Raw genomic sequence first — 15,978 nt, 5'->3', positions numbered from 1 at the left:
ATCAGAATTTAGAGATCCTCTCACCATCTTACCTCTCTTGAAAAAATAAAAAACTCTTTTGTAAAAACCTTTACGTTCCCAACCATGAAGGAGAGAAGCTCTTCCCTCAACTTCCCTATGCCATCCCGCCCTAATAAACTCCTCTATACCTCCATTTGGTTTCCCTTCTCTCTTTACTTTTTAGTTTCAACAATTTTTTTTTAGGGGGGTTTGGAACTTAAATCTACCGCAACCTCTCCACCCACACGTCACGTGGCACTCCTCCACTATCACTGGCTACCTCTCCTTCCACCAACGTCATTCGTTACAAGTGTGTATGCCACGTGCCGTCATAGCATGCGCGGCTACATGCTCTACAACCTTAGTTTGCTTCTCTAGGTAGATCTAATGGATCTTTACCCCTACTCTTCTAGGTCTCCTTCATATGAGCCTTTTACTGCAAAGAAGACTCTAGATCTAGTTTTGGACCTTAAGATACATTGACCTTTTTATCATCTGTCTCACGGTCCAAGGTGTGGATTCATTATCTGCTTATACATATATCTATTTAGAGTTCACAGCTCATTATGCAACTAGTCAAAAGCTAAGAACCTTTCGGATGCTATCCATAGCACTCACAATTTTCACCATGAGCCGCTACAACTAGCACCGCTGATAGTATTCATGCATCCTCTTTTAATCCTAAGGATCCTCTCCGAGGCTGTGCAATAAATTGCCGCATGGATAGTGTTATTTTACTAGTCTTTGATTGGTTTCTATAACTTTCTTGTTTTGTTGTGTTCTACTGTTGTAGTTTTTTTACTCATATATATATAAAAAAAAAAAAAAAAAAAAATCTAGAGCTCAATTTTAACTTCTTGATCATGATTATTGTCCTTATTTCTTTTGCATCGGCCAAATTCTCATTAATTTATAGATTCCAACACAGTGGAATAGCTCAATGAACTTGAAACACACAAAATAATTACATTGCAATTAAGAACCAAGTAAAGGTACAAAAACTTCATGGTTAGTAATGGTTCTACATTACCAAACTGCAGATAATATGATTAAGCTAAATATCAACTCCACGATAAAGCAATAATTTTATTAGGAAGGGAAAAATAATAGAATACAAAAACATAATTTTAGTCAGAGCAGCCATAACCAATTGCACTGTACATAAATTACAAGCATGGCAACAGCATCTTCTATTTCACCCTTTGAATCCAACTCAAAACAACAGTTGAATCCTTTACAAACATATAATTTGGTCCATATCATCTTAATTATTTCCCAATGTTGTTGTATTTGAAAAGTCAGTAAAGAACAAATGAGGCAGGCTTGTGATTACATAAGCATGGAAGTGTGTCTCCAATACTCCCAGCAAACTCACTAAACCAACCGATCCAATAATGTTGCAAAAGAATGCTTCAAGATGACAACGACGAACCAGACATGTAAACAATTGAAAGGGACCATTTCTCTCCATTCAAGTTCAACCTTAAGGTCTGCTTCAGGTTGTTAAAACCTCTGATCATTTTTTCCGCAAAAATTGAGATGCCTGTGTCTGCTCTTCGGTGCTCTATCTTCAGGAAAAAGAGCTATTCAACAGAAGGAATATCAACCTTCATTAATCTCAAGCATTTGCATTCTTTTTTTTTTCAAGGACAGAACCCTCTTTGATCGCTGCTTGAGCTTCATTCTCCCTTTCCATTGCAAAAAGAGCAGCAGCTTGTAAATAGGAAGCAATATGCCAGACGGGGGATATTACTTGGGCATGCGCTGCATCATTATGAGCTTCCTGTGGCATATCGCTCATGAGGTAACATAGACTACGGCGTGCAAAAACCGTCGGGGAAACCATGGTTCCAACATCAATGAACTGCAATTAAATAAAGAATCTGTCAGCAAAATGCTGGCAATGCACCCATGAAGATGCAGGATTGCAGAGGCCTCTTTGTTTCTGCATCACATAATTTGTCAACACATTTTAGAGGTACCACTTTATGGTGGAACCAGAAAATACATCAGTACTCGCGCAAAAAGAGCCCCAACATTATGATTTTTCCCCAAAAAGTTTGTTCTCAACTTTGATTGGCACACTCATCATTTTTATTTTACTGTTCAAAAGATAAACGAAGCTGGCAATTTTTTTTTTCTTTTTTCCTTTTCTTGGTAATTTGAGCAGAACAAAAACAATTTGAGAATGTACTTTGTAAACGTCCTTGTCTGTAACGTAAGTATATAGAGACACAATTTTAGTCTGCTAGAAATAAGATTGCCAATTATAGAAATTTATTCAGAAAAGTAAGCAATTCAAAAGGGCAGTTAAATCGCTTTGACCTGGGTGTAGCATTCAATTGCAACTTTGAGATCTTTATGCCGGAAAGCAACATCACCCTTTTTCTTTGAGTTCAATGTTTCCTGCATCTGGTTGGTCCACATTTGAAATGAGAGCTGCATCAGAAAGAAAAATTATAATTTCAATAAGCAGACCATGAACAGAAAAACATGCTTAGAAAAATTGAAGGAATCAATGACATGCATGTAAGAGACATGATGCAGCTGCAGATGAATTTTGAATTGATAAACTTATAGAGTGGGATTAAAAATTCAACAGACCTTTCATTTATGGCTAATAAATGTTTGACAGAGAAAGCATGATTGGATAAATTCAACAAACTACTGAACTACATGGACTAATGCCCAATCTGTAAGCCATAATTATTAAGCAAACACTAGCAATTAAAAAAATCATGAGTGGGAATAAAGCAAAATATAAAAAAAAAAAAAAAAAAAAAAAAAAAAAAAAAAAAACCCATAAAAATAGATCACACTGACTCGGTGTCGTTTAATATTGTGACAATTCAGTGCCAACTTTACCACAAACCCTTGTAATATTGCAACAACAGAATAATGTGTAGTCTATGACTCTATATAGCATAGATGAACATTAGTTTCATATACTATTTGCAAATTTTTTTTTTTTTTTTAATGATGAAGAATCCCTTCAAGACAGGGCCTAGTAGCATTTGCAAAATATTAACATAGTCCACGAGCAAAAATTATTTTGTCCAGCTGATTATGGGAACAAGTGCTAAAAGCCCCAATGATTCAGATAGATCATTGAGTAATCCTTTAATTGTGATGTATAAAAAACAGACCTCAGTTGCTGCACCCTCATCATCCTTATACCCAAGCTTTTCTAAGATCTCGTGTATAGCAGTCAAATCCATTCTTAGGCAAGCTGCACCAAGTGGTGATAGAGCGGATGCATCACCATGTGGTATACCCATCAATTCATGAGATGGGACCTGCAAAACAATTTCCAAAAGCTCATTCGAGCTAACAAAAAGTACCATTCAACTCTCAACAAATAACCAAAAGAATGACTCCAAAAGAATGACTTCATGAGAGGGCGAGAGGGAGAGAGAGAGGGAGAGAGAGAGAGAGAGACAGAATGAAGTGTAGCCCCTCTGCCATGTGATAACGGATGACCTCCAGAAAAACAAAAACAAAAAACAAAAGAGAAACACCTTTTAACCACTTAAAATAGACTACACAAGCAGATGGCGTACTTAGGTTAATGTCCCTGACTGCAGCCTTATCAGAAAGTCTTTTTATCCCGAAAGCTGTATCTTTTTTTCTTTTTAGGAAAAGTACGCATAACCCCCCCCCAAACTACCATCCCAATGTAAATGTCCCTCTCAAACTACCCCCTCATTGTCAATGTCCCCCCCAAATTACTAATTGTGTCAATGTCTCCACTAAACTATCAAAAAATGTCAATGTCCTCCCTAATGACAAATATACCCTTCATAAAATTATTAAAAAACTAAAAAAAAAAATTATTAAAAAAAACTAAAATAACAAAAAGTTATACAAAAAACAAAAAATTTAAAATAAAAAACTGACTTTTCATTTTCCTTTCTTTTTTTTAAAAAAAAAAAAATTATAATTTTCAGTAATTTTTCCGTTTGTTTAAAAAAAAAATCATCCTTTTTCATTTTTTTTTAATTTTTTCGTTTTTCTTTAATTTTTTTAATTTTGGTTTTTTTTTAAGTTTTTTATTTTTAATTTTTTTTAGAATTTATAAGGACATTTTTGTCTTATTAAAAAAAATTGGGTCATTTTTGTCTTTAAGTTTTTTATTTTTTATTTTTTATAGAATTTATAAGGGCATTTTTGTCTTATTAAAAAAAAAATTTGGGTCATTTTTGTTTTTTTGTTAGTCTTAAGAGGAACATTGGCATTTTTTGGTAGTTTGAGGGGGGCATTGACACAATTGGTAATTTGGAGGGATATTGACAATTGAGCAGTAGTTTGAAGGGGATATGTGTATTTTTCCCTTTATTTTTTAACTTCTAAAAGGTTTAACTACAAAATGGGTGTTTGCAATAATGGGACTTAGAAAAGCACACAGTTTCAGAAAGAATAATATGTACTTTTTTAAAAATAATAAAGATAACTAACCTCAGTTTCCTTCTGAAGAGGAATCAAAGCAGCAACTAAAGACCTTGCATTTGGACGCTCTCGGGGCTCAGACTGTAAACATCGCGAAGCTAAACGTACTAATTCAGTCCCCTCATCATTTGAGAACTGGCCTTCCAAACAAGAATCAGTAAGCATTTGAAGATTCCTGTCCCGTATTAGGTCAAGTGCCTGAGAAATTATGCAAAATTAGAAGTGTGATTATAGGAAATTCAGAACTCTATGCTCTAATGAAAAAAGAAAAAAGAGAAACAGAATGACTATAAGAGTTCCTAAGAATGCAACTCATATATACTCAACCTTTTTAGGAGATCAACAAGCAGCATTTAGGAAAAACAATATTCCATTAACTACCACTCTTTTCATTTCTCTAAAGATCTGTTCAATTGGTTGGGATAGAAAAGGACAGAAAAAAAAAAAAAAAAAAAAAAAAAAAAGTAGGAAGCGGATGCAGGAGCAGATACTGAATCAATAGCTGAGTCATCAGATACTGAATTAATGGCATTGAAATATCTTAATAAAGAAGATCTGCACAAGAATGGGAAGAATTGTGCATAATATTTGGGGATTATTTTTTTTGATAAGTAAAAAAAAAAAAAAAAAAAATCCCCAAATATTTGGGGATTATTTTTAAAATGATATCTTCTACTTTCCTCTTTTTTTTTTTGATAAGTAAATTTAGTTTAATTGAAAGCGTAAGACGCCCCTAAGAACACTGGAAGTATACAAAAGGAAACACCTAACTAGGGATGGAAAAACGGACAAGGAAATCGGCAAGACTAATTGACAATGTGGACAAAAAAGCCACCGTCCAAAGATACAGAGTATGAGAAGCTAAAATATCCTCCAAAGAACTCTCCAAATCCTCGAAACACTTGAGATTTCTTTCCTTCCAAACACACCAAAAAATGCAGATTGGCACCATCTTCCAAATCGCAACACTCATCGGCCTTCTAGACTTCCACCAACAAGCAAACAAGTCGATAACTCTTCTAGGCATTAGCCAAGACATGCCAAAATTACTTAAAAAGGGTATTCCATATAGCACAGTGAAGAAGAAGGTGGTCCACTGATTCCCCATCTCTCTTGCACAAGCAACATCTATCCACAATGATGATATGCATCTTCCTGAGATTATCCACAGTAAAGATCTTGCATAGGGTTGCTGACCACGCAAAAAACGCCGCCCTCGAAGGAGCCTAAGTTTGCCACACACTCTTCCAAGAGAAGCATCTACCTTCAGAGCAGGCCAAGGAGCTGAAGAAGAACTTAACCTTGAATAATCCTTTCTTGGAAGAAGCCCACCAAAGCCTATTTGCACGATCTTTATTCACAATGGTTGAGTGCAACACCTGGAAGAAGGAAGCAAATGCATCCACTTCTCAATCATGCGCCTCTCTAGCAAAGCTCACGTTCCACTTAGTAGAACCGCCCAAAATCTCCATATTATCCTCAATCGAGGCATCCTTCACATGAGCAAACCAAAGAAATCAAGAAAAACTTCATTTAGAACCATATCGCCGCACCACAGATCATGCCAAAATTTTATCCTAACCCCATCCCCCACCTCAAATCTAGCAAAACCAGAGAATGTTACTTTTTCTACAAGTATTTTTGCTTTGTCTCCAAGTTTAGGGTTATTTTTGTACTTTTATTTCTTTCTTTTTTCTCCAAGTATTTTGCTTGAAAAGTATTCAAGCTTAGCCTATATAAAGGAATGTCTTTATTATTTTGACATTCAGTTTTGAAGTATCAATATATTTCAGTCTTTAAGAGTTATTTTCATGTTTGCTTATTTGGGGCAGTTAGGGTCTTTCTCTTCCCTATTTATTGTTTTCTCTCTTCCTGAATTCTCTTTTCAATCTTCAATTCTTAGTTTTTACTGCTATCATATACTGTCAGATCAATTTTAGTTACGTCTGGCGTCGGAAGCGAAGGAGATTAAACAGAAAAATAAGATGAAGGAAATAATTTGCAAAGCAACCCACCAAAAAACATTTGTACGCCTTATCTGTATTTACCAAATTTCAAAGTGAAGGATGTAATGGTGCTTCATGAGCACTCCCATTAGACAAGACAGCCAAAGTAACCTACTAGATTTAAGAACCAAAATCGGATACAAACCAAAAACAGGTGTAAAAACTCAACATGTTCGCTGCTACTGCCTGGAATCTCAAATAGTGTCCAAAGAATATGCATGTGTGCAAGGGCATACTTACTTTTCCCAGTTTCTTTCTATTCAACTTTTCTTCATGTGCACCCACATACACTATTGTTTAATAAAATACACAACTCTTATGAGAACCAGGAAGCTGGCTTTACACTAAATCATAAGATCCCTATACCCGCGGGGCAGCACAGCAAAAGAAAATATGGACGAAGTGATTTCTGGCGAAAAGGTTTGGTAGGATTCTAACATAAAAAGACTGGAATCTCCTCTTGGCTTATATACATTATATGTGTCACTCATCCATACAACAAGCAACCATCAGGAGCTGACGAGCTAAAAATTTTTTTTTTTTTTTTTTGTTTGATAAGTACTTGCAATTTATTGAAAAGCGCTAAGGGGCGCAACCCTTATACACGGGAAGTATACAAGAGAGCCCTTAAACGGGTCGAACAGAAAGTCAGTTTAAAAAGTCTACAAAAGAAAAAACACTCAAACTATGATGTGGCGCTATCCAAGAATATAAAGTGTTGAGCAACCGCTTACTGACGAGCTAAAAATCAACCTCCAAAAGCCAAAATTACAATATTTCTCATAATTGCAACCGATTTGGAATTCAATTACAGAATCAAATCATTTCCTTGTACTTCAAAATGTTCTCACCTTTTTTTGGGGGGGCATTTTGTTATTCATAAACCTTTAGCACGTTTTCCTAGGGGAAATTGAATTACCGGTACTTCATTCTAATTCATTTTCCTTATAGATTCTCAAGTGCCATGGTTCAGACAAAAGATGGGGTAAGGTATTTCTTCTCATCATCTAGAGTTCAACCATCTGAAATATCATTCCAATTATCAAAGCTTGCATTCCAGCCATTCAGAACACACACACACACACAAAGGAGAAAGTCAAATTTATGCCAAAATAGAAGTTTTAGGTTCTTTTTCTTTTTCTTTTTTCTTTTTTGATAAATAACTCATTTCATTGATAAGCGTAGAGGGGTGGCTTTTTATAAAATTTTACTTACTTTCAAAAAAAAAAAAAAAAAAAAAGCGTAGAGGGGTGAACCCTAGTACATAGGATGTGTACAAAGAAAATCCCCTTAAAATGCTAAAAGAAGAACAAAAATCCACAAATTTAGAAGATCTAGAAAAATGAGAAATATTCTACGCCACGGTCCAATTAGTCCCGATTGTTCTAATTTTGGCAATGCCAATTGCCAACCTTAACTTTTAAATTTTCATCAATTCAGACCTATTTCTGTTAATTTGATTGCCATTTAACATCATGTGAGGTGCACGTGATAATTGAAACTACATAGTATTCAGGAGAATGAAGGAGAAAAAAAAGCAAAAAGTAAAATAAAATGAACCAAAAAAAAAAAAGAAGAAGAAGAAACAGATAGAATGAGAGGAAGCAGTAGAGAAATTAGAGAGGGAGAAATTTGCGATGGTCTCCTGGTTGAAGAGGATGGTGCTGTGGCCAGGTAGTGCATGGGTGATGGGTTGTGCCATATGGAAGACAAGAGTAAGATGCTTACAGTGCTAAGGACCAGTAACGAGAGATGCAAACGAAGCTTCCCCTAAAATATGTTTACCCATGCTGGATTTAGCAAACTGAAATATGCTATTCTCTATTTTTCTTTAAGATCTGAACCATAGAAGAAGCAGCAGGAGAAAAATCTGCTTTCTTTCATGGTCCCATGCTCAATTTTCTATTTTCTATTTTTAATTATTTACTAAATTTTTGTCAACTCCTTTATTCAGATATGCTTCTCCCGTTCTCCCCTTCTCTCTATTTTTCTATTGCTTTTTATTTTTTATTTTTTCCCTTCCCATTCTTCTTTGTGCCCTCTCCTCAATTTTTACATTTACTTTATTTTTTATAATTTTATTGAAAATAAATTACCACCATGACTGTCATCATCCTCGTGAATCACATCTATAAATTTCAACACTATGTCAATTTGTCAACAAACTGAGAATCTCAACTGGAAAACACCCTGCTCAAGCTAGCTTGGTAAGGCTCCAAGCTTTTGGGAATAGTTGGTTTTTTTTTCTTCAAGATTTCTCGAGATCGCCAGACACAGGTCAAGAGTGGTTGATTGTGCAGTAGTTGTCAAAAACCATACTCTAAGGGATTATGGCTTCATCTTTTTCTCTATTATTTTCTCTACGGGCCAACAATACGATGTACTATTAATGGTCACATGCAGCTTAAGTGACATCTAATGGCTTACATTAATGGAAATGAACAGAAGGACCAAATTGACCTGAAATCTCAAAATTAGGACTATAACGACTAAATTGACAGTAGTGCCAAACTTGAAGGGACCAAATTGTGTTTTAGCCCAGATTTTTTCATGCCAAAAGATCTGGCACTAAAAACCTTATACAACACAAAAATGTTTTACACTTTTAACAAATAAGACCCAATGTTGCATGTATTATCTAAGAAATCCCTATCTGTAAGTAATTATAAACAGCAACCAGTTGGAAATGGTTCGACAATCTTTACCATGATCAACAAACTAGTGTTCTTTCTTTTCTTCTCTTCTCTTCATTTTTTTTTTTTATCATTAGTATTAGTGGGGAAAAAAAAGTATGCAAGAAAAAGTTATGAGAATGCACTGAGTTTGTTGTATCAAAACATACTTGTCCAGGAGAAGACTTACATGACTTGGAGGTATATGCTTTCCGCTGAGAAGATCAAGCAAAAGAGTGCCAAAACTATACATTACACTTTCAGGTGTAACTCTTCCTACAGGAAAGATGAGATGTACTATTTAGGACATAAAGTTTAGTGCAAATAATGATCATGAAATCTATGAGAATATAAGTGGAAGTACATGAAGAGAGAAAAATCAACAATACATGTTTTTACAATATGCCAAACTTGTGTATAAAAACAAACAATATAGTAAGAAGTCACTAAATGCCTTCACCTTGACCATAGGACAGGTTTGTATATATGTAAGGATGCACATCTCTCTCCAAGTTTGTGTTATTTAATAACTCAAATAGCAAGTTTAAAACCCCATTAATTTGGTAATTAAGGTTCATAACCAAGCCAACCCTACAAGCCAAATGATGAACAAAAAGGATCATGTTTACATATGTCTTGTCTGAGAGGGTAAGTACCTGTCCTTAAATACTCAGGAGGAGTAAATGCCAGGTTTGTACTGTAAATTTTCCCATCTCTACTGTTTTTCATCAAACCAAAGCATGAAAGTCTCGGGTTTCCATCCTGAGAAATAACACCAATGATGGGAATGATCTATTTTCAATCCCAACTTCAACAATAAAACATAAACGGCTTGTGAGTTACAAGATAAACAGATACTAACATCATCGAAGACAATTCTATAAGCATTCAGATCATGATAGAGGGTGCGTCCTTTGCTAGTACAATATTCTAGAGCTTGTGCAAGATGCAAAGCAACCCTTAATCGCATCGCCCATTTCATAGGTTGTGTTTCCCCTGTGTCATGTAATTAAATGTCAATAGTAAGTTCCAAAGAATTCACCTACTGCGATGATCCTTCTGCAAATGCAAGCAAATTGGAAAGAAAATAGCATGCAGCATAGAGGCAAAATCAGATTCCACCACAGGGCTCTGAAATAAATAAAGGAAGAAATAGCTTCAAAATTTCTTGAATTGAAAATGACTTCCGGGGAAATGATCCAGGAAAGGTCCCTCTACCTTTCTCTTGAGCTCCTTTATGTAAAACATAGTTATGATTACTAACACGTGGTTTCTGTTACTGGCCACAGTAGGACAACACTGAGCTGTGAAGGAATAAATGGCATTACGGGGCAAAAATGAAAATGTATATCCATTTTAGTTTCAACCACTCACCACCAACCAGGTGGTTTTTTAACCAAATCACTCAATCCTACTATAGAGTGTAGAAATCACAAACCGTCGACAATCAGACAAAAGGGTCAATCCATCTTCATATGAATAAGTAGTTTCTTGATATATAATGAAATATATTTTTCAAATTAACCCACATGAATAATGGCTTTGATTATTACAGGATCATATAGGATGAAATATAGAGTAGAGCACATGCAACAACACCAAAGATAAGTTCAACAAACTTACAATGAAATAAGTGCTTTGCTAATGTATCATTGGGCATATATTCTGCAACAAGTAACCTCTCATCAGCTTCACTGCAACAACCAAGTAAATTTACCAGTCTATGGTTCCGGAGCTGACCAACAGCCCGGGCTTCTTCCTGAAGTAGTAAAAGCTCAAAGTTAAAAGACATAAAATATTGCAATGAAAATAAGAATGATACATCGTTTTTTTTTTATATAAGTAAGAAAGAGTTTTATTAAAAAAAAAACATAAGGCGCCCCTAAGTACACAGGAAGTATACACAGGAACAACCAAAACAACCCGCACAAAGAAAACCAATAAACCCACAAGGACCTAAAGCCCTCAAATCCGAAACCGACATGGATCGCTCAACACTACAGCATGTGAGCCTTGCCTTGTTTTGAGAAATACTTCTAACAAACAAAATAACATGCACAGTTGCACACAATGAATTAGAGTTTTAACTGAGACTAGTTAAGTCAATTGGCCTAGAGTTTATCACATCATTAAGCATTTCAAACCACTAAAAGAAAGAAAATAATGGTGTTGCACACTTAAGATGACTTTGAATATCCATATTATGTCTTTGCAATTAAACAAGACCATCATCATAAATGCAAAAGTTACAGCAGTCAACAAAATTAAAGGAAACTAATTTGAAATGGCAGCATCTCTGGTATTTCCAAATACTAATTTAACCATCAGAAAAGGGACTACTATTTTTGTAATGGTTCCGTTCTGGATACTTCGAGTCATGCATGATATGCAAACATAATAAAGCCATTAAAATCTGAGGGGCAACCAAGCATGCCCCAAACTTTGAATATTAAAGGTTGAGCACAAAATGAAGTCCCTTCTCAAATAGACAAGTAAATAAATGCGATGGAGACAAAGAAAAACAATTCGATGTGAAAGAATTAGTTGATATGAACAGTTTCCTAGAGGGGTTAGGGACGCAGGACGAGCAGTTACAAACAAGTATGATGTATCATATTACTACATACAGTCATACAGTTATAATCAAGAACCTGGTAAAGATCATCTCTGGGTAACCTCTTGTGAACCTTGGAGTAAATGCAATTGCCAACAAAGAACATGGTGAAATTTGTGAATGAATATGCGCAATAGGACGAGAAATTTTTGCGACAAGCAAACAGGAAATCAGAACGCTTGGCAGTCAGCACATCATTTTACTCACCAAAAATTGCCGAGCATCAGGCCAAGCTGATCTATTGAATCGTTTGACAGCAATCCGCACTTGATTTTCAAGCTTCCCTTTGTAGACCACATTTGGAGCCTTTTCCCCATGTTCAGAAACTATATTCTCCGTTGCAAACCCAGATGTAGCCTGACTAAGTTGATCAACTGTGTATTCACGAAATGTGGGCAAATCACCAACTTCACTCGTCTCCTCGTTTTCTGATTGCAAACAGCAAACTCACACACTGCAATTGCTCTCTTGCAACAAATGTAAATAAACAAAAACTACGCTTCCACTTACCAATGCTGTGTGTCTCAGCAACAGGTCCGTTATGTTCCGGACCCAACCAACACGCCGACAGCTTGGAACACTCACAGCCCATCGCAATCCCAGAATTTAACTGCAAACACAACTAAGTCTTAAGGCGTCAAATTTTAGACTAATTTGCACAGCTCAAAGACTTCATTCACCTTGACATATGAACTCAACTTGCTCCTTAAACTGAACAAACCCATAAAACAAATCTATGCATAGAACCTACTATTGTATAGTAAAAACCTCAAAATATCCATATCCAGACCCACCTCATTTTCACAACAACTAGTGCTAACTTTGAGATTTCAAGGGACCCATGTCCAAGTTAGAATCGAATTTCGCTTCAGAGCTTTCAAAACTTCGAATAAAAAACGAAAGTACCAACACCAACACTGAACTCAAAGTACAACACTAATAACAATAACATCAAAAAATAAATAAGTAGTACAAGATTGAATATTCAGCATTATAGCTAAAGAAACCATACCCTTACTGCGATTGAAGTCTAAGTGAACTTAGTTTGGTTGACCTTAAGCTTCACAGAATTCCCAATCCCCAGCTATGAACTTAGACCAAACTCAGCTCTGTGAAGCTCCAAAAGCTCCTTTATTCGCATCAAGCGCACCAACCCAGATACTTAAAAACACGAAACAAAGCGTACGTCCTAGAGCCAATCAAAGACCGCACCTTTTCACCAAATCAAGCATCCCAAAAAGCACGAGAAAGTACTATACGGAATAGTATTGACTCCCCACCAAAAAGAAACACAAGATTGGAGCTTTGAGAACCTGAGCGAACCCAGAAATCGTCGTCCGCGATTCGGTCAAAAGGCATGAAAAAAGCAAGCCCAAATTTTTTTCTTGGTTTCTTTTCCTTTCTTTGCAGTGTTTTAGAATATATAAATATATATAATTGGTTTTGGAAAGTAAAGAGTTATGGAGAAAGAGTCTGAATCGGAGATCTTTGAGTTGTTTTGGTGCTTTTGTGTGAATGAGAAATTTGTGAGCTTTGAGATTCGGATTGGAAAATGTGGATACAAAAACAATTAAATAATACTTTTTTTTCCATGTATACGACTCTGCGTTTGCCGTGGGAGTGTGTCTGTGTCTGTGTTTTGGTTCGACATTTTTCCTATTTCCACCGACATGATCCTCTTTTTTAATTTTTCCACAACCCCCACTATCAATTACAAGAAATAAAAAATATATGAAGAAAGGACAATGATGTTTGGTGAAAGGAAATAAATTGAAGGTTTTTTTTTTTTTTTTTTTTGGGTAACCATAGTTTGTTTGTATCAATTATTTTAAGGTGAGACAAGCACAAGTGAACAAGATTTTGCTTTTGCTTTTTAATTTGTTTTAGCATGAATTTTTTATTGAGTAATGTTATTTAGTAAATTGTTAAAAATTAGCATTTACATTATCAAGAATTTGTAAAAAAAATATTAATAGTTAATTTTTATTACTACATCATTCCAGTTGTATAGTAGTCTATTAAAAAAAAATATTTTTGAATTGTTAAGAGTAGGTCGTGTTTGGATTATTTATTAATGTTTTTATTTTGAGAATTAAAAAAGAAAAAAAAAACTAAAAATTTATCAGAGTCTTTGCCTTTATAAGACCTTTTGATGTGGAAGCTTTTCTTTCTCTTTCTTTTTCTTTTTCTTTTTCTTTTTTTCAATCAACAAAACGATAAATTATCTTATGTGACAATTTGTTAATGTTATCCTTCTAAAATAGGTCAACGGTCAACCTTTCACAATTGTTGTCTTCTTTTTTTTTTTTTTTAAGTACGAAATTGTTGTCGAATTCATCGACAAACAATTGAAAAATCTTAGGCTCGAAGTATGTCTCAGAGTGTGTTTTCTTTTTTTATAAAAATGAAAACAAAATAAAAAATAAAAAATAGAAGAAGTTTTCTACGTGACATATAGATGAAAATTATGAAAATTATTTGTGTTTTAAGGAGCGCTCGAGGCAAAGCTCTAGAATTCTACAACCAAGAAGGCGAGAGTCTAATAGCCCAAAGCATCACTAATAGCGTTTTAAGGAGTGCTCGAGGGAAAGCTCTAGAATTCTATGACCAAGAAGGCGAGAGTCTAATAGCCCAAAGCATCACTAATAGCTTATACTCTAACTCGAATGGTAGCTTGGATCACTTACAATTTCATGTGAATTAACGAGGATCACCTTACGAGGTTAAATACATTTAAAATATTTCTCGTTTTGTTGAGATTTACGATTTTAAAACGTACGATTTTAAAAATAGATATTTCAAAACGTACAATTTAAAAATGCAGTTAATTATTTGCTTAAATGTCGATGTGGTTTTTAAAATTGTAGTTTGGCATTTAAAACATATGTTTTTAAAATCACACCTCCTCACCTGCAGTATGAAAACACATATTTTTCTATATTTTCAAACATCAGTTTTTTTAAAAACACACTCCCAAAAGATATATTTTTCACGATTTTATTTAAAATCACACTTTTGACATGCGAAATTGCATGGGCAAACGGACTCTTAAGTGTTCATAAAAATGTTTATTAATGAATAATACTGTAAACTACACTTTTATCTTATCACTATTCCACTGTGCTAACGTTGCAGTATCAATCAACCCTTTAGTTTTTATTTTAACAGTGGCTAATCCAAAAATTGATTGGCACTCCCTTCCACGTCAACAAGGTTGTATAATGGTGAGATAAAAAATGTGATTTCTAGCATTAGTGACAACTAAACATTTTTTACATAATTTGGAATAAATCACTTATAAAATTCAAATCCCAAATTGCCCTTAACAAATATCACAATAAATTATTGCAACGAGTTAGATTTATACCAAAGACTTTATATACGTTTATCCTTTGTACACCTGTAGTCCATCTTTTTTATTTTTGGGATGAATCCATCTTTTTGGGAAATAAACCATTAGATATGTGAATCCCACAAATTTAATGGTTGATTTAAAAAAATATATATATATTCGGAGATATACAACATAATATATATATATATATATATATTTGTCTTTATATCAAGTTGTTGCGACAAATGACTAGAAGATTGAGAAGACTAAGGGTGGTTATGAGAGAGACGTGAAGCTTGAGAGGGAGAAAACTTTGTTTTTTCTTCTCTCGTGCACTTATTTAACAACACTGTTGTAACTTGTAGGAGAAGTTTATCTTTTATGAAATACATTTTGAGTGTATGTAAATAATCCAAATTGTTGTATTTTTTAAATTTTTTTTACATCCAAATTCTTGTATTTGTTTATATTTAAAACGATAAATAACATAGTGCAGTTCAAACCTAACTATCACTAAAGGCTTGGTCAAGAAAGGGTTACTTGACCAAAAGATAAAGTATAAACCTATAATAAAATGTAAAGTATAAGGAAATTGTGGAAGCAAGAGAAAGAAATATAACATAAAAATTTGAGGTGATTTAGCCTTCGAAGTCTACATTCACCACTGGAAAGAGCCCGATAAGACTATATCTTCTTCTTTTTCTGAACAAACATATCAATTTTCATAAATTTCAAAAACTGATCCCAAAGTTAGGATCTAGGAACTCCTTATTCCCTAGTTACAATTCCAATGATACTCCGAGGAACTGAGTTAAACTCTCTAAAAATATAAACAAAACTGGAGGATCTAAACCATTGCGATTCATGTTAGATGATTTCAATAAAGTGGCCAATTCTGGATAAATG

General features: G+C 34.5%; 1 protein-coding gene across 1 annotated transcript; it reads right to left on the bottom strand.

Annotated features, from left to right (window-relative positions):
- Positions 1-1,046: 1,046 nt before the first annotated feature.
- Positions 1,047-13,282, bottom strand: LOC133854158 (serine/threonine-protein kinase BSK7). The gene is made up of 11 exons (XM_062290220.1): positions 12,751-13,282; positions 12,249-12,348; positions 11,946-12,166; positions 10,748-10,883; positions 9,987-10,120; positions 9,781-9,886; positions 9,315-9,400; positions 4,456-4,644; positions 3,147-3,296; positions 2,326-2,439; positions 1,047-1,864 (listed from the first exon to the last, which is right to left on the bottom strand). Exons 2-11 carry the CDS (start codon positions 12,328-12,330, stop codon positions 1,619-1,621), a joined length of 1,464 nt encoding a protein of 487 aa, XP_062146204.1. The 5' UTR covers positions 12,331-12,348; positions 12,751-13,282; the 3' UTR covers positions 1,047-1,618.
- Between the last annotated feature and the right edge of the window lie 2,696 nt (positions 13,283-15,978).

The sequence above is a fragment of the Alnus glutinosa genome, chromosome 13 (assembly GCF_958979055.1).
Source record: "Alnus glutinosa chromosome 13, dhAlnGlut1.1, whole genome shotgun sequence".
NCBI lineage: Eukaryota > Viridiplantae > Streptophyta > Magnoliopsida > Fagales > Betulaceae > Alnus > Alnus glutinosa.
Note: the sequence above shows the minus strand (reverse complement) of the source record. Positions and strands in the feature narration are given on the sequence as shown.

Coding starts and splice junctions, on each gene's coding strand:
- LOC133854158 (XM_062290220.1), bottom strand. CDS start 12,330: ATGGGCTGTGAGTGTTCCAAGCTGTCGGCGTGTTGGTTGGGTCCGGAA. Junction 9,887..9,986: donor ATAGAATTGTCTTCGATGAT/GTTAGTATCTGT, acceptor GTTATTTCTCAG/GATGGAAACCCGAGACTTTC. Junction 1,865..2,325: donor CAATTGAATGCTACACCCAG/GTCAAAGCGATT, acceptor ATTTAATTGCAG/TTCATTGATGTTGGAACCAT.